Source organism: Pituophis catenifer, unplaced genomic scaffold (genome assembly GCF_029215685.1).
Source record: "Pituophis catenifer annectens isolate HBS135680 unplaced genomic scaffold, rPitCat1.0.hap2 SCAF_6, whole genome shotgun sequence".
Lineage (NCBI taxonomy): Eukaryota > Metazoa > Chordata > Lepidosauria > Squamata > Colubridae > Pituophis > Pituophis catenifer.
Window position 1 is genome coordinate 31,448,638 of NW_027256886.1, and position 27,976 is coordinate 31,476,613.

Genomic DNA, 27,976 nt, shown 5'->3' on the forward strand with positions numbered 1-27,976 from the left:
CATATATCAAAAGTTTCAAGTTCATAATTCCTTCAACAAGAAACTGGCATTATAATAGTCAAGTCCAGAACATTTGGATAATAAAAGTAAAATGATTCTAATTTGAAATACTTCAAACTGTTTTGTGTATATATTTATTTTTTACCATCTTTTCAAATTTATAAAGTATATATTTTGAGGTAAAAACAGATACATATTATTAGATTTGGGAAAATTCCTGAAAGAAATCAAAAGTTAGGCAACTTACACAATATATATTCTTTTCATATTTCAGGATTCAGACTGGTGACTATTAGTGATTAGTGTTAGCATTTTTGTTATGTGTTCGTATCTACATGGAATACAAGACCTGCTCCACTGTCACTCCAAATACTCAGTGGTAAGATGGACTGAAAAAGAGGGACTGTTCCAAAGTGACTCAATAAATTCCATGGTTGAGGGTCACTAGAACTCAACCACACACATGCACACACACTATTTCTCACACATTCCCACTGCCACAACCATTACATTGTACTGACTCTAAAGGACTATGAATATAAACTTTTGTTTACAAGTAATATCATTTTGCAAAGAAATAAAGACATCCTACACAGTAAAATGTTTAGGTAGGGGCTGGTTTCTGTCAAAACAAGAGACACAATATTAAGTGCAAGAGTGGCTGTTCAAAATTATATCAGTCTGCATGGTGGGGTGGTGGCTAGACTTCATTTGAATACTTGATTCAAAAAAATAGCTGCTTATTTCACTTAACTTGTTTAACCAGGAGAAATGGAAAAGACACAAACACGCAAAGGGTCTTTCACATTTATCCTAGTTTTTCTTACCAGTTAGTTAAACCAGGTGATAAACCCAATTCTTGTGTGCTGACAGCTATAATAATCAAGAACCTTCTTTGTTCATTATGCTGTCTTTTACTCCAGCAGTCTCATTCAGCCTTGCATTTAGTAATCACTCAGTGTGACGGCCCCCTAATGAAGAAATAAAACATAGAATCTAAGACCCATTCTTCTAGCAAAAACATACACTGTGCTCCATTGGCTTGTAAAATCAGGTTTCCGTTCACTATTAAGCTAGGTAAAAAAAGTAATATTGGGTAATTTGTAGAAAAATACCTGGAATATATAGAAAATTACTCTCCCCTCAGTTTTGCAGAAGGGAGGAAGACATTTGTATCGTTAATTATTTATTTTAGTTTCTTGCTATTCCTGTATTTCTATCGTTGTACCATATGTAACAGTTGCTTTAACCATGGAAATAGCTACCTTGCTTCTACATCTTAATTTTCCAAATCAGAAGAGGTGCACTTTAATTAATTCTTTTTGTTTGAATTTCATAGAGCCTTGGTAGAACAGTGGTTTAATGCACCCTGTTATTAACACAGCTGCCTGCAATTTCTGCAGGTTCGAATCTTACCAGGCTCAAGGTTGACTCAGCCTTCCATCCTTTCTAAGGTAGGTTAAATGAGGACCCAGTTTGTGGGGGCAATAAGCTGACTTTGTATAAATATACAAAAGTATGAAGGCTATTGCTTAGCGCATTGTAATCCTCCCTGAGTCTCCGGAGAAGGGCGGCATATAAATCAAATTAAAAAAAAAAAAATAGTAGCAGGAAAGAAACTAGAATTCTTTTTAGTACTGCCCTTTTTTATATAATTTCCTAAAATAAATTAGAAAATTACAAGTGTAAGTTTATGAATTGGCTAGTAAATGCATCAGTTGCACAGTTTTTATGTTTATGGCTTGACCTAAGTGAAAGACAGAAAGTGTATATCCAAAGTGAATGCCAAAGCTGCTAGTTTGTCAGCATATGGTGGGCGGTTTAAGACTGATTAAATTTGCAGGCTCCTGCTGGTGAAAAGTGCACATGAGAGCTTCATAGATCATAAAAATGGAGCACTGCAAACCCTCAATGGAGATCAGTGATGAAAGAGGAGGAGGCAAAGGGAGTGTTTGCGGTGAAGTTTGCATAGTTACGGAGGAGGTATCTTCAGTGTGCAGTGTGCAAAGTGACCATATGCCATCAGTTTTGCTGGGGATATTACTCTCCGTTTATCTCAGGATCCACTAAATAAATGGGATTCCCTGACCCCTGTCCTGTGGGTTGGTTAGTTATCAGGGTTAGCTTGGCAGTGTTCTCTTCTTGCAATTCTAATCACATGCCCTCTTCTAGGCATAAATTGTGGGATGATACACACTGGCTTCAGATCTTTTGCCGAATGAATCCATCCTTATTGAAAACACTATATTGTTTGGATATACTAAATAGCCTCTATTTGAGCCTGGCATTCTGATTTGCTTACTTACAGCATTGTGGCATACATTCACATTACTTGTACACTAAGATATGAACATGGCTTGAACAGCTCATAACAAGCCTTACACATAAGTGATAGGAACAAAATATCTCCAAGCTTCAGCAGACGGATAGCTGAAATGTATATGTTGATAGATAAAATTAGAATGACTGGCCAGTTATTATTCTAGACTAATTAACTACTCAGAGTTGTCAGAATAGAATGCTGACTGCCAGCAGCATAGAGAAATACATTTAAGGGCAGTAAATTGATAAAATATGACATTGAAGAACAATATGTATGTAATTTTACATATATTGCTTTATTCCAAAGGATTTGTCTTTCAGTTGTTTTGGAAATCACTCATCTCTAGAAAATGTAGTATTTTTCCACATGAGAATGGATACAATTTAAATCAATTTTAAAATGATATTTTCATTTATGATTTTGTTTGAAATGAACTTGATTTTGTTCATTTATTTTTCATGAAATTTGATTCTGGTAATTTCTAAAGCAAAGAATAACTTCAATAATAATAAAATAAAAATCAGATGAAAATAAAATGGGAAAGTTAAAATCAACTCAGAACGATGTATAAAACAATACCATGGTATTAAACAATCCAGAGTATACCAGCAATTTTAAAAAATCACCCAAATATTATTTCTTTCTATTTCTGTGTGGTGTCTATCTTTAAGTTATATTAGCATATAGGACAGATACTTATTTGATCAAACATATTAATCTCAATGAGGTCAAGGTAATTAATATTGTCTACCTATCTTGAAAGCCTAATGTAAATCTGTCTCTTTGTAAATGATAGTGAATAATTTGGTCTCTTGGGCTATCCAAACAAAGAGCAATTGATTGACATAAAATAATCTCCCTGTAAAATCCTTTGCAAAAGGGAACTTAGTTTAAAGACTCCACATTTTTAATGTAATGTTAAAATATAAAAAAATAGTGTCTCTTTCTAAAATCTCTCTGTTAGCTTCAGATTGCTATTGAATTGAAAAGGGCCTCCTTATAAATTGAGGGTATAATTTAAGTTGTTTTGCCTTTTTATAGCTAAATGTAGCTCACTGTTTATATCCCCTAGAAAGGATATTGTTTTTAAATTACCATTTCAGTCCTATTACTCAAAACCTCTGCTTCTAATGCTTTCTGACAGTTATCAGCATAATGAAGCATAATGAAATGATGGGCAATCTACAGTGAAGCTCAGCATGGATTCCACGAGTGCTTGAGCGACTCTGTTGTGAAAATGAATGGCCCTTACCTTGTTTCCAAGGTCAAGGGCTCTAGACAGAAATCTAAATATTACGTGAAAATGGACCCTAGGAATTTTCACGAAGCCATTGTGTATATAAAAAACAAGTGGGATATTTTTCTTTAATTTTTGCAAAAGATCCAGTTTTGTTTTATTTAACATACCTTTTACATACAATTTCAGAAGCCTACTTACACAATGCTGAGGTCACTGGTAGGCACACAACAACCATAAATAAACAAGCTTATTACAAGAAGAGCCTTGAAAGGATATTGACTGTCTTTTCTTTTATGTAGCTTCCTGTGATTTTCCCCGTTTCCATTAATTCTAAACATACAAACCAATGTTTATAGTGGGTTTATCTGTAATTTAATTCACTATTAGTAGACAAAGTAAATTAGATAGAATAGTATGGTTTTAAAGCCTGAGCACGATTTGAATTTCCTAATGATTCTGCTCCCCCCCCCACAACTCTTGGAAGCTCTTTTAGTCAACTTTTTCTGATGTTATGTACATTTTTTCTACCTACGGTTGCTATTGTATAATCTCTGGTGTATAATCTCCCTCTCTCCAACCAACCAATATAATTCATAAGATTTCAAGTGCAACGAGTTCTTGTAAGACTTTCATCATTTACATGTTTTATTTTATAGAGATCTGAGTGTTTAGGGAATAAAGGCTACAGCTCTTTTGTTGGTCAAGTGGACAATAAGAAAAATTTCCTTCAAAAAATTAAAAACTTACTGGTGACATAATGAACATGCCTATATAATTTTTAGTCCAAGTCCTTTCCCTTGCACCCACATGTCCATCACATGGGCCATTCAATGCACTGTCCCAATTGGAGATGCTTCCCAGTCACGCCACTCCAGATGCAGGGCCAATTGTCCTTGACTCTCAGAGAAAGAAATGTTATTATGGCTAAATATCTCCACCACTCTATGCAATCCCCCCTCCCAGTTTCCCACAGCACCAAGTGTGGCAGCCCTGAAGATCCAAAGAAAAAGATGGCCTCCAGGGCTGACTTACTTATTAATGTATCATCCTTGGTCATCCCCTGTCCAAGTATCAACTAAACTAACCCTGCATAGAGTTTGAATAGAGTCTTTCTTTGTACAAATTCCTATTCAAACTTATTTTCTTGTTTTATCAGCAGATATTATCTTGTTTTATTATCAACATTTTCTGTTGATGTTGATTTTCTACATTCTGCTTCTACTCATAATATCCAGTCTTCATTTAAATAGAAAAAGCAAAAACACCAGCAAAGATATTCTCGCCTTGGATTTATACTTCTGCAAACTTTTCTATTTTTCCTTAAACATTTAAATTCTATATCTTTGATATGGATGCAATGTTTTGGCTATTTGAGAATTTACACTTAAAATTTAACTCTCGTTGCTCTTGCTGCTTCTAAATGCTAGGTCAGTTTATGATTAATGTTTCTTTAATCATCATTTATTAGATTAGACCAACCATTTGCTTCTGGATGCAATTTAAGGAGTATCTCCTAAAACCCTTCATGACATAAGGCCTAGCTGTGTGAGAGATTGCCTGGCTCTTATAGTTTCTACCCATCCTTTATGATCAGGCAGAGTGCCCATTCGCCAGGTCCTGTTGATTACACAGTGTCACCTGAGGGGATGCAGGAAGTAGACCTTCTGTATCAGTGATCAATTAATCTTTAAACATTGAAAACCTGTCTTTTTCCTAGGCCTTGAGTTAGAGTGAGACTTTCAGTATCTGATCAAATCTGATTGATCAATCTGATTCTAGATTGATCATTTCTTTGATATACAATACTGATGGATTGCATATACTCTAGAAAGTATAGACAGAACTTGATAGTTAATATTTTAAGTGACGTCTGCACTTAGTGTACCCAGTTGTGTCCCTTGTAAAAACATATAAGGCCAGTGTTCAAGAATGAACAAACAGCTGTAAAGTAAGAGTAATCTTTAATGGGAAAATTCACTCCCAATATTAGGTGACCTAGGAGAAAAAATAACTGCTACAAATATAGCTCTTGGGTTACAGCTCTTTTTTTTTTTCTTTCAAAGTCAAACTTGCAATAGCCACACTGTTTGCTGTGGCTTATAACCTGTCTTTCAAGACAGAAAAGAGGAAAAGAGATTAACATTGAAGTGCTGATCTGAAGGGCTTTAAGCTCTCAACCTTAAGACAGTATTGATACATTCTTGGCAGCTTAGAAAATATGTGATGAATGAAGCCATGGAAGGAAGAGTCCATAGTTCCCATTTATCCTGCAAGTGGAGGTGGACTTTCTTGTAGCACAAAGTCGTAATGCTATGGGAAGTCTTAATCTAATCTATTAGTCTATAGATTAGTCTAATCTATTAGTCTAAGAAATCAATACATCAATTATGGAAGTGTGGGTGGGTGATGAGGTAGGGAAGAGATTGGAATACAATATAATAAAAGTAAAAAAGAATAAGCAGATGCAGTGAACAACAGCTGGGCCTTACTTACAACTACTTATCCAGTGACCATTTGAATTTACAACAATGCTAGACTAGTGGTAATTTTCATGCATCCTCAAATTTAAGTCAGTCACAGCATCCCATGATCCCATGATTGCCATTGGTAATTTTTTCTCCGGCTTCCTACAAGCAAAGTCAATAGGGAAAAAAGCAGAAGGTTGTAAATAATGACCATGTGATATCCTTATTTAATGGCCAGTGATAGTTTGTTTAGAGACAGCAACTGAAAGTGTTGGAATTGCCACTGAGTCCTAAGCGGCACATTATATGACAGTGTGTACTTTAAAACTGTGTGGTGACAAACATTTGAGTTCTAATCACTGTCATCGTGTGAGGACTACCAGTATTCATACAGAAGTTCTAATTTTGGACCAGTTCAATCTCTTTTCAAATAAATTTATCCTTTCCATTCGCCATCCCCATCAAGCATTGATATTCCAGAGGATAAGGGCCATTGCAGAAAAGCTTGCTTCCTAGTTCCCATCAGATGAAATTCTTTGGCAGGTGGAATCTGCAGCATACTTCTCCTACATGAAGGAACAGATAGTTATAATCAGGAAGAGGCAGACCCTCAGTTAACTGGCCCCATATCATGAAGGGCTCGGAAGGTCAAAACTAAGACTTTGAATTGAACCTGAAAACAAACTGGTAACCAATGCAGCTCTTGGAACAGAGATGTAATATTTGTCTTCTAGGGACACACGTAACTGCCTATGCAACCGCATTTTACAGCAGCTGAAGCTTCCAGAAATTTTTCAAGGGCAGCCTCATGTAGAGTATATTATAATAGTCCACAATAAATAAAAGATTCAAATGCTGATTTATCACCTAGTCACTGTCATAGCAGTATTGTAAATTGGATCTCTCATTTCCCCTGCTGGGCTACAATAATGATACTGGGCAGTTTTTCTTGTTAGTTCATTTTTATTTCTATTAATCAATTTAAGTTTTCTCTGTCATAAGGCCTAGTCTGAAAAAAACATTTTGAGCTGCTAGCTGAAGCTTTAGCACAATCAACCTCTTTTAATTTTGCTTACATTTAAAGTATACTGTAATAAGATATGACTCATAAAGGAGGGCATTTATTTAATGCCTAGCATCTTCAGAATTAAATTTCTAATAAGAAATATAGATCAAACTAATAGCTTTATTTATTTCTCTCTCTTTTTACTTTTGCCTTTCCCCCCCTCAAGCAAATGATTTGCAGATATGGGAGATAACAGCACAATCTTTATCATGCAAGTGTTACTAAAGGCAGCTGAATAAAAGAAGCTGCAAAATATCCTTGAAGTACAGCATGATGTCACTTCATTCGAGGTTAAAAAATATATAATTGCAGATCCCATCAAACAATAGATTTCTCTGTTGAACTCTTAGATGGACATAGGGGAATCTGGAATGCTGATGTGACTCAAGTTGAGAGGCAACTAAGAAGAATTGTGATATCATAATTGCTTTGCTTTTTTAAGGAACAATCTCTTAATACTACTAGTCCAGTTTTAAAATGCAAAATCAAGAGAAGGAGAAGGGAATCCTTACAAAAGTGCCTTAATTTAGATAATATGTTCATAGATTTTTCGGAGAATAGTTTTTGGTGGGATACCCTTGATGTTGATTCCTGGCAAGTACCTGGAGAAATCACTGTAGTTTTCTTGGTAGGATTTCATTGGTGGCTTGCCATTGTCTCCTTGCTGTGGTTGAGAGTGATTGGTTCAAGGTCACACAATTCACTTTGTATCCAAGGTGGAATTAGAATTCATGGTCTCTTGTTTTCTGTCCTGGTGCCTTAATCACTACACCAAAGTGGCTCTCCTTAGATTTTTACAGACTATAATAAATATGATACTTTCATTTCTGCAACTAAAACAGTTCTCTTGTTCTCAACAAGTACAGTAGGTATATCCAGGAAATAAAAATTATGTGATTGAAGGATGCTTTCCTCTTGCCACATTTTCCCAGCCTGGGTCCCTGAAAATCTTCTAAAATTTAAGAATGTTGTTGACTAGCATGGACAAAGTACAGGAAACTGAGGGAAAGGAAAATGTTTGCAGAAACCAGAAAAACAACAACAAACTTCTGTCACTTTCATCTTATTCTTAATATGATGTGGCTGCTTTCTCTTCTCCCAAAGCTCTGCAACATAGGAGAACCATAATTCACTTGTATTTACTGGTTTCCAATGTATTTTCTTGTGGCTAAGATACCTGTCGAAAAGAAAATAGTGGATGAAGTGACTAATTTACGTCTTCCCATTATGCTCATTGTTCTGTGGGTTTTTTGCAACTAACGCTTAAACAGTTGGAGTAAGAGGACTCCACTGTCTGCAAAAACTTACACCTTGCTCTTCAGCTGATCATGTGCTTTTGTTCAGCTATTTTATCTTTGTGTCTGTGTCTGTGTACATTATTTATATTGTATATCAAGTATACATGAAATGAATAGAATAAAAAATTGATAAAAAGACTGACAAAGAAAATGCCTGCAAAAGAGTGTAAGAATTTTTTGAAGGTTTTTTTTCACCTGCAACTGAAAGCTGGCAATATTCAGTTTAGGAAATCTTTCATAGGAAGGGGATTATAGATTTCATAACCCAGAAACCTGACTATGGACTTGGTAATGTAGGGGCCAAACAGATAGGTTGTGATTAATGCAAGTCTGAATAGTGCAATAATCAGGTTAGATAAACTGATACCAGGTCATGTTTAATACAAGTCAAAGCTCACTTACTGAGAGACTATATGAACACAGTTGAAGCTATTGCACGTGTAGTTGCTGTTAGGCTTTTAGATACTAATTATGTGAAAAATGGAAAAAAAGAAGGCTAAAAAAAAGGAGGGGGCTATTTTGAAGAAATAGAGCAGAATATGGAGGATAGCAGATTTGTTTTGGATATGGGCTTATCCTCCAGCTTGTCCTTTGTCCCCTTGATTTATTTATTTTAAATGTTTATGAGATCTATCTAGAAGAATTCACAGCAGGTTATAATGCATTAGAAAAAAAATAAAAGAAGCTAAAATCACATAAAAAATAATTGAGGTAAGAAAGGTAACAATCTTGCTACCACTTCCTGTATTACCTACAGCTTCTAAGCAGTCTTCAAGGGCAAATTTATTAAAAATAATTTAAAGTTGTAAATATATTCTTTTAATCTTTTGCTATTATATTTCATTAAAAAGCACAATTTTTTTGAAAAAAATAAAAAAATAATATTTCCACTGAGCTGAAACCAATTACCCTATTTTTCCCAGAAATATCACTTTGAATAGTGCAAATTCTCAACCATTTCACGAGATTCATTATCAGCAGTAATCAAGACCTACCTGTGTATCAAAACAAAGGAACTCACCCCTGTGGGAAGGCTCCTCAAAAAAAAAAAAAAAAAAAAGAGTGAAATTTTAGTACACATTACTTTGTCTTTCAAAGTCTACAGGCTACCTCAAAACTGAGATGCTGAGGGATTAAAATAGCCATCACTTTCGTCATCACTCAACTCAGTAGAAAACTGCCCTGAAAAGGTGATTACATCTCATACACAACAATCTTTCCATCTGGTGAAGTTGTAAAAAGCTTTAATTGAGGATAGCATCTGATCACACCCAAAGAATTTGCTCAGAGTAACTTGCTCAGCAGATTATTCATGAAAATGTAGTCTGGGCAGACACTATTAAAGTCTTAGTCATAGTAATTGCTCAGAGGCCTTTCTAAACAGTGTCTGTTCACTGATGTTTTTGAAGAGTGTTATTGTTTTGTTTCTTAAAGGGTAATGTGTGTCAGAAAAGATTTATGTCAACAAAAGGACAGGCTTGTTTGGTTTGTCAATTGTAAAAGCCTACTGGGATCTTTATTGCAGATTCTCTCAATAAAGGTGGTGGCTTGACAATATGTGAAGCGGGAAGTATTTCTTTTTCAGCTAGACCTATTTCCTTCAAAAAGATATTGCACTCATTGGCAATGTGCCACATTTTCTTGTTTCTGTCCTCTGAGAAAGTAGGAGAGAAAGAAATCCCAAAGTTGTGTTCTCAATATTTTTTTTAGCCCTTCAAGTTTGTCTGTGTGAACAATCCTGCAAGATTTATAAAAGTGGATATTAAGGATGACTGTGGTTTATTTTAATGCCACAAGGGCACTGCTATACGGATTCTGTTAAAATGAATAGAGCATCCACAACAATACATTTGTGTATCTATGTATGTATGTTTGTATGTACAGCATGTACAACATTTATATAGCTGCCCATCTTAAAGCAACTCTGGGTGGCTCCCTATCATGAATTTAAAAAGTTTCAGCATTAAAACAATATAAAATCTTATTAAAAATATTAAAACCATAAACATTGAAAACAAACTCCTTGAACCAAGGTAAATGTCTGACATGTATCCTATTCCAGCATCCAGGTTTATAACTATGAAAAGTCGGTGTGTTAATAAAGAGAGCTGCAAGTGTTTTGGTTTAGTGGACACATTTGGAATTTTAGGAACATATTGATACTTTCACAGAATAATTGCCATGATAGGTGCAGCAATGGAAGAAACACCTATTTGCCAGAAGGCAAAAATGAAACTTTAAGCCTCAGCTCCTCATAGTTTTATATTCCAAAAGTTTCCGGCACATGTGTATAGCCCAGTGATGGGATTCAAGTAATTTAACAATTGGTTCTTTGCCCTAATAATTTCTTCCAACAACCAATTTGCCAAACTGCTCAGAAAGTTAACAACCAGTTCTCCCGAAGTGGTGCGAACTGGCTGAATCCCACCACTGGTATAGCCCAATGATGTTGATGGAAAACTAGGTTATGCTTGAAGTTGGTAGTCTGCTTCATAGTATGCTAGTTTCCCATTTTTTAAAATTGAAATTATACTTTTTAAAATATGCTAAGTCAAATGGTCAGTAAGTACCAAAGAAAATAGTGCACACATTTTAGCCTTCAGACCTCATAATGTGTTTCAGATCCAGGATTTAATGTAATATGCATGAGTTGTGATAAATACCTGAAATAGCCCTCACTTCATTTCTTGTTTGCCAGGAGGGATATTTTGGAATTTTTCTTCTGTTACTTAAACATAGTTTGCTGGCTATGCCAGAAAGGGTGTTTGTTACCCTTCTTTTTCCTTAATTCAAAAAGGGTTGAATTTGCTAATTCCCATTCCACACTACCTGTATGGAAGTACACAAGCATACTACAAGCCTCAGTTTTCTCTGTTTTGTGCTTGACTGCTTCTCTGTTGGTGCTCTACCCTTCTCTGTCCCATGCACAAATTATTGATTGGTGTACTTGATTCAGAGCAGCACATTTTCATACATAAAATTGAACCAAGCCCCTTCAAGAGTATCTCAATGAACCTGACTGATACTGTGTTATTAAACCCTCAAGCTGTTGTAATTGATGTAACAGGTACCAATTCTGAAATTGGGAGATAGAAATCATTGAGTATAAGCAACAATTTGTTATCTGGCATCTCCATATTCTATGTAGACTTTACCCCTGCAAGCTATCAAGGAAGAATTTATTAATCTGATGTATATGTCATCTTTTCTCAAGGAGCTCAAGATGTAGTATTTCTGACAGCAAATATGCCTAAGAATTGAATGTTGAAGACAATTTACATAATTTCCAATTATAGGGAGAACAAACTCCTTCCATTAATGCGCACATAGATGCACAATGAAATGTTTTTTCACAAACCGTGTGAAAAACCGTTGTTATCTCATCTTGTATATATTTCTCATTCCTACAGTATTTTTCTTTAGGCTCTCCAGACATTTATATACTTGCACATAGACTGCTCACATTTTCCCCATTGACAACATGTTTTTTCATTCACATGTGTGTATCTCAGGTACAGATATCCTTCTACATTTTCCAAAGACCAGCTTTATCTATCTAGTGTTTTAGTATATTAAATTAGAACCCAGTTATGTGTGTGTGTGGTTTGTAGAAAATGCAAGCTTAGACATAAGTGTAATATCAGACTCTTTGAAGTCATATAGACATTTCCTGAGATATATTAAGTCTCCTGATGCTCTGGTGCCCCTAGCCCTCCCACAAACAACAAAACAAAAACAAAACAAAACAAAACCCTAATGAATTAATATAGAGATGCTAGTTAGGAAGGGGAATAAACATGTGTGGATAGGATATTAGAACAATAAGTAGTTTTTACTTTTGATGTTCAGTAACTAGTAAAAACCAAGGTTAGGAAGGTGATCAAAACAAGGGCCAGGATAAAAGAACAGAAAAATATTTCATTCAGACACTCGCTCCTCATGTTAAGGCTATTATGATCTTGCTTTGGGCCTTACTTCAACAACAGGCACATTCAGAAATTGGCTGCTGTGTTCTGTTTTCTTCCAGACTAAGAAGTACAATATATGCATGTAGGCAGTGATAATCTATTCTTAGAATTAGCGGATAGAAAAAAATTGTATGACATCTCATTCTTATACCCCAAATCATTCAAATAAATGACTGATGATATAGCTGGTGGGCTTTTTTTTGGGGGGGGGGTACTGCACAGCACATGGTATGTTGGCCATTTGCTTATACATTTTTCTGTCCAGCCAGATATTTACAAATGGAAATATGTTTGGAACTATGGATGTAGCTGTACAGGAGCAGTTTTTATTTGAAGATAGCTTCTGACTGAAACATAAGGAAGCAAAATGCTAGAATTACTTTTTGCAATGCATTGTGTATGAAGGAATAGAATAGAATAGAACAGAACAGAACAGAACAGAACAGAACAGAATTCTTTATTGTGTGATTGGACACACAAGGAATTTATCTTGGTGCATATGCTCTCAGTGTACATAAAAGACGATACATTCATCAAGAATCATAAGGTACAACACTTAATGATAGTCATAGGGTACAAATAAGAAATCAAATCATATTAAGAAACTTTAGTGCAGGTCAGAGAAGTATATCATGAGGCTTCCAGGCTGTACATATTCTGCTGGGTTTTTTGAAAGCCCCTCAACTGTAATTTTTAATATGAGAGAAAGCAGAATTAGGAAAACATAGAAACAGTTCGAATAACAATTTACAAATATTTAAATGAACTGAAATTAAATATAGTATTTATCCTGAGTGTACCTCTTTGTGGAAATTAGCACATGGCACAATGTTCAAAGTCCCAATTGTAGCTCTTGAGTCCAATGAAGTTACATAATCCTGTGTAGATATTTCTCTAAAGAGGCTTCCTATTTTTTTTAAAAAAAATATTTAGGTAATTTAAAAAAGGATGCTTTTCTTTTGCAGGTCCCCCATCTGCTCCTGAGAACTTGATCTCCAATGTCAATGAGACATCAGTGAATTTGGAATGGAGTTCCCCCCAGAACAAAGGTGGCCGTGAAGATGTCTCTTACAATGTGGTGTGTAAAAGATGTGGAGCTAGTGATCTGAACCGCTGCCGGTCCTGTGGGAGTGGTGTTCACTTCAGTCCTCAGCAGAATGGTTTGAAGTCCACGAGGGTTTCCATTACAGATCTTTTGGCACATACTAACTACACTTTTGAAATCTGGGCAGTGAATGGAGTATCCAAGCAAAATCCAAGCCAAGACCAAGCTGTGTCTGTTACTGTGACCACTAACCAAGCAGGTAAACGTTTTATTCTACTTTCATTTTCCCACTCATTGGAGCTCTTCAGATTCTCAGTCATCTAGGTCATGGTTGTCGCAACAGTGCTTTTTTAAAGAAGCAACTGGACTTTGTTTTTCTTTCAAGACATTTTGCTTCTCATTCAAGAAGAGATGAGACGCAAAATGTCTTTAACCATATCAACCATATGCAACATTTCAAAAATCAAATTGGCTTCTGAATTAGAAGGTGGCAATCCAACACAAGTGAAGAGTTGTCAGCAATTATAGATAAAAGATCTGACCTTCTATTTGGACCAACATTGTAATTATTATACAATTTCTAATACTATTTAGTTTTAATAAAGCAAAGCCCAACCATATAAGTATTTCCTAGATGTATATGCCTCTAAGTGGGAACAATTTGATACTTTACTAATAATATTTGAATTAATATTTGTAGGGTTGAAAACATAGAATAATAGGCTGCTATAGCAAAACATGTTTCTGCTAAACTCAGCCCTCAAGTTGGTTTCATATTTTTTCCTACCATCTGACAGAAATATGAAAGTTTGGAATTCTACCTCAATGGATTAGAAAAGTCCTTCTCCCTACATTTTCCCTTGTAGGGAGATTTTGCTTGTTTTTGTTTAGTTTTCTATAGTTTCTGAAATCTATTGGTGTTTTCCCTGCTGCCAAAAAAGAAATAGCTATTTTAAAGACTTACGTATTTGCTCCCAAAGCATTCCAATTCAATTTATTTTAGGAAAATGTACTTTCTGTTATACTCTAGTTAAAAGTAACAGGTAATGGGCTCATATAAAAAAATTGCATTTTGCATATAGCATATTTATCAAGTGTTTGTTTCCACTGTAAATGAAAATATAGTACTATAATGACAAAGATATAGGTTGGTAATCATGGATATTTTCTATTTTATTCATCAACTTGGTGAAGTTTAAATACTATACTTGGCCTTCCAGATTGCTCTTTAATTGTGAAGTGCAAAAAGTATGCTTCAAGAGATTCCTTCTATAATGAACCCTTAGGTTTCCTCCCTTCCTGCCTACATATTAGGAGTTTCAAGATTGCCTTAAATGATCTTGACCTGACAGAAGTATTCCTATTTATACAGTATGTGTGAGTCTGTATGTGTGCTTCAAAATAAAATATTTGCATTTTTTTTTGTTTCAAGCAATGCAGGCTTAAATAACAATATATAAATACCATCATGTGCTTAAAGTGAACATATGAATATGTTGCTATTTTAATGATTTGTGTTTCTATTTATAAATTCTATCTCAATAAGACTACATCTTTGTTTGAAGATTTATATTTAAAATAGTAGCTTGCTGTTGATTCAACTTGATAAGTTTTTATTAAAAAAATCTGTGATACTTTGTAGGAAATTATGTTTAGATAGTGTATAATTGTGGAAAATAGTTGAAGTTGATTATACTAGTGTTTCAATTGCAATCTTGTTACAGTAAACTTACTATCTAACACAGCGGTGGGTTGCTACTGGTTCGCCCCAGATCGGGCGAACTGGTAGCGACGGTGGCAGCAGGCTCTGCCCACCTGCCCGGATGCTTCTGCATATGCACAGAAGCATTGCATGTGCGCATGAGCGAACCAGTAGCAAGGGGTTTTGAAACCCGCCCCTGATCTAACAGATAACTAATGGAATCAGTGATATATGACATGTAGAATGGAATTGCTTCTACTACATACTTTGAACAGCAAGTTTGTATGCTTATGATTTATTAGTTCTTATTAGATTTTCTAATCTAAAGATTTTTAAAGTTCTTTCAGTTCTTTAACTTCAGTGGGTTGGTTAAGCATATAATTTTTTGTCTTCCCTATGATAGTGATAAACATTTAAAGTTTTTTGGTAAGACATTGTAAAACACAATGCAAGAATGGCAAACAATTCCAATATGTATTAGATTAATAGATTGGTTTTAATGGGGAATCAGTTGAAAGATACAGATGAACATTAGAAAATTTCAGGATATTCTAGTCTTATCTCCTATTTTGTTGGCAGTCTGTTTTGTTTGCTGTTCTTCTGGAAATTTGAACTTTTAAACAGATATATAAGTCATTTTTGTCATTTGTTATCTGGTTAGGTTAACTTTAGTATTTTTAAAGCTAGTCACACTATTGAAGTGGATTGAGGAAATATTGTTTAAGAGGGAAAGGTTTATAAATAAATAAAGAGACTGTTACCACACAACACTTAGCTAAAGATATTTTAAAATTGCAGCTTTAGTCAGAGAAGGATCTTTTGTATGAAGATATTCAATTCTGGATGATTCCCCGCACCACACTTCCTTTTTTTTCCAATGTGTCTAGTTGTCAGCCTGCCTGTTGCAAATCTTTATTTTAGACATATTGAGTTTTGTAGATTATTTTCTTATAGTTTTCTTATCCACCTTCCAGTATATACCTGCATAAGAAAACTGTTCTTGTTCTCTAAACATGCATTTTAACTTTTGCCTCAATTTTCTGCCAGATATGATCTATAATGCCACAGAAGTATAAAATGAACACATATTTCTACGAGCTACATATTTATTTGATTTTACTTCAGTAGCATCAAACTTCTGGAAGCAGTGCCAATAGTAAACATTGAAGGATGTTATGAACAAAGAGAAGTAGAATTACACTTGGATTATTTGTCCTAATTAAAGCACAATGTTGAATGGGAAAGAGGGAGGATCAAAAGAAGGTGTTGTTCTCATAGGTTTTTGTATATATTCTAAATAATCAAAACAAGTAAGGTGATTATTACTTCCATGTAGCTCACAAACACAGGAAAATTCTATAAAAAGAACAGATTCTTTATTAGTATTTTGGTATATATTTTTTCAGAAATCCCTGCTTTCCTTCAAATATTGGTTAGAATATCATGTGCATTGCATCAACCTGCACATCACACCCAGAAAATGGACAAAAGGTTCTATGTGTTTTGCCACTTTTATTTGAGATGTAAAGTAGAATATATATAAATCAAATGAGGATCTATGACGATATTATGCCATGAGTCTGTGCTGCTTTCAGTGGCAATGATGGAAATTGCACCAGCATCAAAGGCATCAGATGGCCTTTAATTTAAATTCAGATACTCAATTTTTTTCTCCAAGCCAACTACAGTAGGCTAAGGGTGTTTACTTTCTATTAACCATCTTCTTTATTTTCAACTGTTTCATAAACACATATCTACACATATATTCCTCTCTCCTTCTCTCAGTGAAATGCAAGTAGACAATTTAAATAAGTAGCTGTAAAAACACATACAATTTTTGTGCTTAAAAATAAAATATATTTTTTCTAGGTTGTGAAATAATTGAGAATATGCCAGTTGCCATCTGAACCTAATTAAATATCTGCTTATTTAAATTTTTTCCCAACCTGCTTCCATCAATGATTTCTATTTTTATGCATTTATTCTGTAAATGAGGTAGATACGTTTTTTAAAAATAAAGTAAAATATAATGTTTAAATGTCAATAACCTGATGTTTTATTTATTCATTAAGAGAGCCAGTGCATGCTTGTTTGTCTTGGCTTTCTTGAGTGAATGTTTGGTTTAGCATGTGTAAGGAAATTAGTAACAGGAAATCAAGTCGATTAATGAGTATTATGTAGAGTTCTCAATGTTGGAAGAGCCAAGGTCATTCTTATTTTTGGTGGGACTTAACTGAAAAGACTAATGCTAAGTCCTTTGGGAATTCTATTTCCTGTACTTGTGAGCTTCCATCTGCCAGTTGGCTTTTGTCTTGCTTGATAAGAATGTCCATGTATGGTGTCTTGTTCCAAGAAGAACAAAAACACATTTACTTGGCAAAAAAGATGTATTAATGGAAAATTTTAAATACGATACTTTGAAACAAAACAAAAATCCAGGAAATCTGACTTTGCTTTATTTATGCATTATATTGCATGCTTCATTCACATACATAGCATGCATGCTGAGACATGATTTTGTTAGTGACTGTTAGATGAATAAACCACAAAGGATGAGATCACACATTGCACTAATCCATAAGAATTTTTTCAACTACAGTGAACTTCACTGATATCAGGCCCAACCCAAACAACACATTGTGACTTAATGCAGTGTGTGAATCCAAGCTGTATCTTTAATACAATAACCCTTTCTCCCTGTCATTCTTACTTGATTTGGGAAAGGAGAAATTAGAGTGAACAATGTTATAAATTCCTGGGATTTTAGAATTCTTTCAATTCATGACTGTCTCTTGGAAATGCCAGGTTGTTTAGTCTCTTCATTCTGGCTGATTAAAATTATGGGGATATGGGGTGGGGAGAGACAAGTTTTTAAAAATCAGAGAAATATTTAAAGCCAGACACACCCAAGGACTGATGATATGTAATCTTATTGATATTGTAATGAAGACATTGTTCTGCTTACCAAAGCGATCCATTTAATGAGAATATAGTATTTTCTATAGCAGGTGGTGGTGAAAGTTGAAGAAGTGTTAATTCTCTTCTTCCTTCTATTGCTGGAAGATGAGGTTAACCTGGATGAAAATTCAGAAATTTCTTAACTCATTTTCATTTTAGGGTCAAGGGCTCTGGCTGTTATTATTATTACATAGACAACAATTTGAAACCACAGCTACCAATTTTTTAGTTGGTATTGGCCTTCATACATATTGACTTCTTTCCAAGGACATTGTATGTTATAATGTATCATTGTAGCATATATGCTGATCCAAGCAGTGTGGCCTTTTGTAATTGACAGATGGAAATTTTGTCAATGTGCAGATTTTTTCTAAGTGCTATCCAAGATGTTTTGGTATGACACTCCATGTGCTGATGACTACTGGATTACATAGCTGTGTTTTGCAATAATCTTTCGATTTCGATTATCAGATTTTGATATTTATGATCTCCAATACTTTATCTTCTATTCCATCATTTTCTGGTATTGCCACAATTATGCACACTTTTATTTTTTTATCCACAGTTTAATCTGGTGTACTATGACCAGGAGTTTTATCAGTTTGTATTTAGAAATTCCACAATATTTTAACCTGCTCGATTTCAACTATCTTTTCAACTTTATGTCCCTATGAAATTTTTATTACTGGTACACAATATTTTTACAGATGTTTTAGTGAATCATTACAAATATTTGTTTGAAGTATCCCTACTTGGTTGGTTATGATTTATAATAATAGACCATAATGCCCCCATGCATGCACACGTGAACCCCCCCTGCTTCCCCCACCTCCGCACATGCACACATGACCCCCGCCCCACATTTTGGGCCTAGTAGGCTTCCCTGCAGTTTCCTGGGCCCAAAAACTGGCCACGGGGGGGGGGGCGCCACATCCCCCGCGTTCCCCTCTCCCCTCACCTATGTGCGTATGATCCCTCCCCTCCCCACACATGTGTGTGCGATCCCACGCATGCATGCGCATCTCCCACATGTGCCCCACCCCCCCATCCCAAAAATCAGCTGGCCGGTGGGAGGTCCGTGCGCACATGTGCGGTGGAGCTGAGCTGGGTAATGGCTCATGTGCCCGCAGAGACGGCTCTGCATGCCAGCTGTGGCATGTGTGCAATATGTTCACCATCATGGCACTATAACCTTCAGTATTTTAAGCGTATTAAGTTCTGCATAGCAAACATACAGCAACTATTTGACTATAGTTTATTTTACAGTTTAACTTTTTTTTAATGTCTTTATGATCTATAATTGTCTATGCAGCATTTTAAAAAGGAAATAAAAAATGAGTAATATTAGGAAGGTAAAAATAGTAAAAGGTTCAGAGAATAGAAGAGCTGTAGCCTTGAATTGCTTAAATGCTACTGAACCAAATGGTTAACTAAAATTTGTCTATTGCATGTGCTTGGGTAAAGATCTCTGAAAGATAAATAGTGCTGATCAACTGAAAATTCCTTCCATGGTCATTTAATTATGTCCTTGAAAATGTGTAACGTGGTAGGAAATATGTGCTCTTTTCCTTCCCTTTGGCAACCAGCTTTATTCATGTGCAATGGACGTGCTACTTGGAATGTATATACATGCATCCAACATAAAACAAAACAAAAAACGGGAAATCTATTATTGGGCGGGGTTAAATTTATGATTTTAAAGCGATTATTCTTTTTACTGAAAAAAATAATATAAACAACTGCCTGCTTCTTGGCAAAGCATTTGTACCACCCATTTCCATGAATTTCTATTCAAAAAGAAAGTAAAATCTAAATCAGCAAGCAGAGAAAAGCTTTTTACCACCTTCAGTAAATCAACAACTTTAGAGGTCAATGAACAACTTTGGGCAAATGAAACTACTTTGCAATACAAAGAGATTATTACAATATTTAAATACAGATTTTGTCCTGTTATAATTTAATCTTGACGGTTTTCTGTGGGAAATGAAGTTCATTTATCACTCTGCTGCTAATATTATTTTACAAACAGGTATTGTCTCTATTCATTATTGAGAAAAGGCCAGATGGTTAGAGCAATTTATAGTAATTTATATTTTAAAACTTTTTAAGAAATCTATGATATGACTCTCCATCATTGTTGTACACACACACACACACATACATACATACATACATACATACATACATACATATATATATATATATATATATATATATGATTACAAAATTTTCTGTTACTCTGTGATTACAAAAAAGCTCACTTTTTTTTCATACATTTTTTAATAATCATCAAAATCACTAGTCACAAATGGAAATGTTTCATGCAAAAAGTCTATAAGGAGTTTCAAGTCAGGAGATAATGTCTTTGTCTAATCAAGGAAGTCTATTTAGCCATGTCTGCAAGTTTCAATATTTTCACAACCATTCTTCTAGTGTGGGTAGAGTTGAACTTTTCTACTTTTGAGTAAACTTGCTGCATTTGTGATATATAAAAACAAAGTTCTTACCTATCTGTTCATTAATTCCAAAAGAAAAATCCCTGGTTTCAATTGTATGTTACTCTTTAAGATCTTTTTAAATTAGCGTTTTCATTTTGATCCAAATTTTTACTGACCCGTATATGTAGTCCATTATGTATGGCCATTCATTTAGTGATGGTTCAGAGTTACGACAATCTTGAAAAAGTGACTTATGACCTACACTCACAGTTACAATTGTTTCACCTCCTCCATGGTCACATGATCAAATTTCAGGTGCATTTATGACTGGTTGCCACATCCTGCATTCATGTGTTTTGCAACCCGTTTGGCTAATTTCCAGTAAAAAGTGCCCACTGGAAAAGCCGGATTTACTTAAGCATGGTGTGATTCAGTTAATGACAGCAGTGATTTGCTTCATGACCACCCTAAAATTGTTTTAAAATTGGGTCGGACTTGACTTACGCCTGCTATGACTTATGATGGTAATTCCAGTTCTAATTATGTCATAAGTTCAGGATTACTTGCACATTCATGCTAAAGAGTCCCTTAGAGTAATTGTAGACAATTTCACTGGTGCAAATACCAACATTTTTATAAAATTTCTCTTTAAGGTAAGAACATAATGTAAATTTCAGTCCTTTCAACCACATATTTTTCCAATTGATTCATTTGTATATTGTAGCCAAAATTTTAGCTCATTTTACCATACATTCTTTCACTTGTTTTTATATCTCAACAAAATTGTATAAGTTTTAGCAATAACATGTTCATCATTTGTACGTTGCTCTATTTGAAACTCAGTAATGCATTGTTCAAAACTGTGAAAGAAAAATTCCCTCACAGATGCTGTGCCTATTAATGACCTTTGGCTTAGACAATTAAATAAGCCAAACAGAGAGCAGCTCCTGGATTTGAATCTCCCGAGCTTTTCTATGCCCTCCCCTAACTGCCACTGTGACAGTATAAAAGGAGATGCTTGCCAGCAGACTTTGTCTTTGGGATCAGAGGCAGAGCTGAAGTCACTAAAGCTTCTTCCTTCTGAGGAAGAAAACCCGAACTCCAATCGCATAGAGCAATTGCCCCAATGAGCTGACAGGACACTTAAGAAAGAGAATGACATCTAATATTCTTTTGAATAGACTTTGTTTTATTTTATGTAAATAAAATCAGTTTAGTGTAAACTGCTCTTGAGGCTCATTTGTTCTAGTAGATTGTAAAAGAGATAAGGTTACGATCCATCGAGGCCCCCTCCATCACAAAAACCATAATTTTTTTATCTACCTTAACCCTTTCTGATAATTTTGATAAGACAACCTTTGACAAGTATATTATTCTGTTACTGAATCTTTTTTTGATTTTATTTGCAATCCGCTTGAAAAATTGTAGTACATTATGTACATTAACCATTTACATTTACTTATCATTTCTCATCTATAAAATGCTTCTTGTGCAGAAAGCCACGAAATGTTTTCTAAGAAGAACTACATACAGTATGTTTAACCTATACAGACATATTCTTGGTTTCTTAGCAACAATTATACCTTGTTTTTTCTCTATATCCACATATTCATAGAGGCCACCATCTTTTCCAGCCAACTCCCCCAACTGAGTGAAATTAATTGTTATCTCCTGAACACAGCCTGAAAGACACCAGGGTACAGTCTGCAGTTGAGCAACAATAAAAGGATTCAGAGAACTTTTATCAAAGCTTCTATTAAACCCCTGCTGGTGTCCTCAAATGGGGTTTTTTTTCCATGCAGAAAAGCACAAAAGCTATGCTACACAACTGTCCCTGTGTGTCCATTCAGAGATTTTAAATCTACAGAGTTACTAATTAAAATGCCATGCAGTGTAGTACAAATAAATATACCCTGTTTCTAAGTCCCTGCATTGCTCCACTGACTCACGATTCAAGGAGCAGGGAAGGAAGTTGACCTGATTATACCCATAGATGAGAATGTTAGTCCAGCCTTCTCTTTTCTATAATGAATGGTTAAAGGTTAGCTGTAGATCAAATGGGTGGGTGGCAGAAACTGCACTTGGGCTTGTAGACTTTAGGGGCTGATGGGACCAGCAACTTATTTCTTTTAGAATCTGTTAGTCAGAAGGAAAATAGGTGTTGCTCTTCCCCTTCCAATGCAAATTTTATTGTACAACATGGTAAATAATGCCTGGGTTTTTGTAGAATTAGCAAAATTACCACTTTTTGCAGATCTAAATCTCTCAAATAGCACTATATTGTCTCCATAGCCTGCACACATCATAATCTTTCTAGTAAATAATTGAGTCACTGAGGTGATGAAAACTTCAGTAATTGTTGTCAGTGTTTCTCATTTTAAAAAGGCTGCAACTCATACATTAACCATAACTGACATTTACCTGGGTTCAGCTTCTAACTATTCTTCTTGCTGATCTTCTGATCTTCCAGGCACATCCCCAAATTTCAAGTTTGATCTTTAATAGAGAGCACCATCCAGAACCAAGGTGATGCCGTTATAGAATAGGTGGATTTTGAATCAACAACCATTGGTTTCCCATTTTATCACTAGCGGCAACTTCCAAACTTAATTCAGAGTGCTAGTTATTACTTTTCGAGGCCTTTAGGTCATGGCATCAATGTAATTAGGCATAAATAAACTCGTTCCATTCAATTTGATCATTTTGTGAAGATCTGCTGAAAGTTCCCCATTCCCTCTTAGGTTTACGATACTTGGATGAGGCAGTAGGCCTTAAATTATTTTATACATCTAAGCATTTGTTTATATAGCCTTTTTTGTAACAAGGCTGTTCTTTGCTGTTTTTGTTTTGTTTTTGTCTGCAACATCTAGAATTGTGTGATTGATTAACAAATGGAGTTAATAGAGCCGAGGTGGCACAGTGGTTACAGTGCAGCACTGCAGGCTACTTCAGCTGACTGCTAGCTGCAGTTCGGCAGTTCAAATCTCACTGTAAACAGCAGTAAACTGCTTAGAGAGGGCTGTAAAAGCACTATGAAGCAGTATGTAAGTCTAAGTGCTGTTGCTCTTACTGCTGTAATATAAATATGTGAGTTACTATAATATAAATGATAATATAATATCATTTAATATAATATAAATGAAGTTACTATATTTAGTATCTATTGGTTGCTGCTTATCTATCTCTGTAAGAGAGATTATATATAAAGAAATAATTTTCAGAATTATGTAAAATAAGAACGGCGATAGATGCAAAAATGTTATTTTAAAACTTCTGCAGCTAAATATATCTCCCAATTCAGCAAGCAACTAAGTTTATATGACATGCCAGCAGCAGCGCTTGAAGTCCATTTGCCATGCCTTATAGAGTAAATTACACCTTAATCTATGAAGTATGTTTTCCCTGTGATGGTTGCGGTGTTCTGCTCTAGTAGAACTTGTTTGCCAGTGGTCTCTAATAACATGTTCTTGATTGTATGGAATATTGAATCAAATTCAGCTAAATGCTTCTCTTAGAACTTCTAGAAAAGGGAAGATCAGATCAAAGAGGAGGAGCCTACATCATGATTAGCCTTAATAATAGCTAAAACACACACACACAAACTTTATCTGAAAGTGTGTGTGTGTGTGTGTGTGTTAGTGAACCAATTTGGTTAAGGCATCAGGATAGAAACTGGGAGACTATGAATTCTAGTCCTGCCTTAGGCAAAAAGCTAGCTAGATGACCTTGGGCCAGTTATTTTTTTTACTCAGCACTCAGAAGGTAATGAGGGTAATGGCAAACCACTTCTGAAAAATGTCTATGGAGATTCTCAGTCATCCAAGTCATGGTTGTCCCAGAGATGCTTTTTCAAGAGACAACTGGACTTTCTTGTTTCTTTGAAGATGTTTCGCTTCTGCTCCAAGAAGCTTCTTCAGCTCTGACTGTATGGTGGCGAATGGAAGGGTTTATATTCCTTGCAAACAGCTGGTCATTTGCATTCTTTTAGAGAGTCGCTGAGGCCACCTCAGGGCAAATGTGTGTGGAGCCTTCTTGGAACTGATGAAAGGACTATGTTGTGGAGCTGTTCTTTCTGCAGGATGTTTTCTGCTGTGTGTCCCTTCACTGTTGAACAGAGGCATAGGCTGTTGGGTCTGTGTTGTCTGCATCTCAAACTGAAGTGCAAATGGTTCCTGTAGTCTGCAATTTTTTTTGGAAATCCATTCATACACCCGTACCATTCGAAGAGTCTTCATCCCAAAGTTCATCACTAATGTCTATGGAGATTCTCAGTCATCCAAGTCATGGTTGTTCCACAGGTGATTTTTCAAGAGACAGCTGGACTTTCTTGTTTTTCTTTGAAGACATTTAGTTTCTTATCCAAGAAGAATCTCATCTCATCTTTAGATCTAACTGGATAATGGTATATATACAGGCCAGGTTTTTTAGAAGAGTCCCAAAGGTGCTTTTTCAAGGCTTCTTTTTTCTATTCCTTCCTTCCTCCTTTCCCTCCTTCCTTTCTGTTTCTCTCTTCCTTTCCTACTTCATCCCTCCCTCCCACCCTGCCTTCCTTCCTTCCTTCCCTCCTTCCTCCTCCTTTCCCTTCTTCCTTCTTCTCTAGTCCTTCCTTTTCTCCCTTCTTTCCTTTTTCCCTTTCCCTGAAGGCAATTAACTGACTGATGCTGCATGAGGAAGGCATTAAGGGAGTTTGTGAGTGACTCGCGCACTGCAAGTGCAGAGGGAGCTATAGAAGGTGCATCATTTCTCCATTGAGTTTCTCCTGCAAACTTCCCACAAGAAAAGATTTCACTGGTGGGAAGGTGTCAAGGGACATCAACAATATCAGTCCCTTCCCACCATTGGCTTGTGGGAAGTTGCCAGGAAACGTTGAAAATGATGATCACATGACTAGGGCTCTTTAGGGTGAGGAAGTGGCAGTGCGGAACATCAGTAGTACAGGAACACTGAAATGGCAAAAAAAAAAAAAAATCGCCAAATTTCATTCCCTCAGGAGTAATTCATCCCAGCCTTCTGTACATTAGGCCATTTGAGGTCCTTTTGCTGAAAACATTTTGTTCTTTGATGCAATATACAATTTTCGTCCTGTCTCCAACCTTTGCTTTATTGCGAAGATTGTTGAGAGCATGGTGGCACGTCAGCTCCCGCTGGTCCTGGATGAAGCATCATACCTAGACCGGTATCAGTCGGGCTTCAGGCCCAGGTACAGCATGGAGACGGCATTGGTCGCACTGGTGGATGATCTCTGAAGGGCTAGGGACAGAGGATATTCTTCTGCCCTGATCCTGTTAGATCTCTCGGCGGCTTTTGATACAATCGACCATGGTATCTTGCTGTGGCACCTCGAGGGGTTGGGAGTGGGAGGCACTGTTTTACGGTGGTTCTCCTCCTACCTCTCTGGACGCTTGCAAGCGGTGTTGGCAGGGGGACAGCGGTCGACCCCAAGGCCCCTCACATGTGGGGTTCCCCAGGGGTCGGTTCTCTCTCCCCTGCTGTTTATATGAAGCCACTGGGAGAGATCATCCATGGTTTTGGGGTGGGGTATCATCAGTATGCTGATGATACCCAACTTTTTATATCCACCCCGAATCAGCCTGTGATGCCTTTGACATGATGTCCCGATGCCTGGAGGCGGTGCGGCTCTGGATGGGGAGGAACAGGCTCCGACTCAACCCTGCCAAGACAGAGTGGCTGTGGGTACTGGCGTCTCGGTTCCAAGGGAATATTCCATCTTTGGTCATAGGGGGAGAGGTGTTGCCCCCTGTGGATAGGGCGCACAACTTAGACGTCCTCCTGGATGCACGGTTGACCTTAGAAGACCATGTCACGACCGTGACCAGGGGGGCATTTGCCCAGATTCGTCTGGTGCGCCAGTTGCGCCCCTACTTGGACCGAGATGCCTTATGCACTGTCACCCATGCACTCATCACCTCCCGGATTGACTATTGCAACACTTTCTACATGGGGCTGCCCTTGAAAACCACTCGGAGGTTTCAGCTGGTGCAGAATGAGGCTGCGCGGGTAGTAATGGGAGTGTCCCGATGCTCCCATGTCATACCCCTCCTGCGTGACCTGCATTGGCTACCGGTTGCCCTCCGGGTGAGGTTCAAGGTGTTGGTGATTACCTATAAAGCCCTACATGGCTTAGGCCTGGGGTATCTGGCGGATCACCTGCAGCCAGCAACAGCTCCCCATCACCCGGTGCGTTCACACAGAGAAGGCCTACTTGAGGTTCCGTCGGCCAAGCAATGTCGGCTGATGGCCCCTAGAGAGCGAGCCTTCTCTATAGGTGCATCTACCCTCTGGAATCAACTCCCCTTGGAGCTCCGGGTGGCCCCCGACCTTCGCTCTTTCTGCCGTGACCTTAAAACATGGTTGTTTCGCCAGGCTGGCCTGGACTGAAGGGGTTTTAATGGGAATTTTAGATTCTTTTATTGTTTGAATTTTAATTTGGACTTGTTGAGCCGCCCTGAGTCCTTGTGGAGAAAGGGCGGCATATAAGTCCAATCAATCAATCAAAAATAAATAAATAAATAAATAAATAAATAAATAAATAAATAAATAAATAAATAAATAAATATTTTGCCAATTGAAGGTTTCAGACACCAGAGTTTTGGTAATTTGTTTGTGTGTGTACACATATATACACACTCTGTAAATGCACTGAGATAGGAGAAAATTATTTTCTACTGAAAACAATAACGGTACTGAAATTTGTATTTCCATTTATTTCAGTGGTTCTAGGATGAAATTAACTTTTTGTGGATTGCAGCATTACTGCATATTACAGTAACCGCTTTGCAATTGGTTGTAATCTCTTGTATTTACACATTGTGGCCGAGGCTGAAGAAATTTTTCATTTCTGGCTCAGCAGTGAAAATGGATAACCACATTTCAAACCCCTTGCATTTCAAGTTGCCAAATGAGCACATAGAAACATTTGTGCATTCTGAATTGCCTCTCATTCTCATCAGTTAGAATAATCAGAAGTGAATAAGGAGAATCTTTTGTCAGTTAACACGCTCAATGAATTATCTGCAATATTTTGCAGTTGCTCTGTAGGACATATTTTCAGCATTAAGAATGCCTTTTCTTTTTTGCTGCAATGCTGTGTTAAAAGTTTGAAAGACTGCAATTATGCAAACATCATAGAAGGGAGAAGTCATCTTAAGAATGGAATGACCTCAAAGAGATATAGCTTCAGTGGCAATAGTAGACATGTGATTTTCCCTTCAATCAGAAAGCATTTGTTAAGAGTGATGAGTAGCAAATGCAGTAAACTGCAAAGCTCCACAGGGTAGGCATTGTCTCACATGTTTTGAGTCAAATACAAGCTGATCTTTACCCAGTGCTATAAATTGCTTACTTACTTTGCTTCTTTCACATGTCCTCTAAGCATTACAAAAAATAAAAAAATAAATTGGTGGACATTTCTGTTACAAAACAGAATGATGCCAGCCTTGTAAATCAAAACAA

General features: G+C 36.3%; 1 protein-coding gene across 3 annotated transcripts in view; it reads left to right on the forward strand.

Annotated features, from left to right (window-relative positions):
* EPHA4 (EPH receptor A4) overlaps positions 1 to 27,976 on the forward strand; it is a 152,653-nt gene that overhangs the window by 66,806 nt on the left and 57,871 nt on the right. For all 3 annotated transcript variants that reach the window (XM_070946053.1, XM_070946054.1, XM_070946055.1), the window contains one exon: positions 13,326 to 13,664. In XM_070946053.1, coding sequence (XP_070802154.1) covers positions 13,326 to 13,664 — 339 coding nt within the window. The remainder of the gene's footprint in view (positions 1 to 13,325; positions 13,665 to 27,976) is intronic.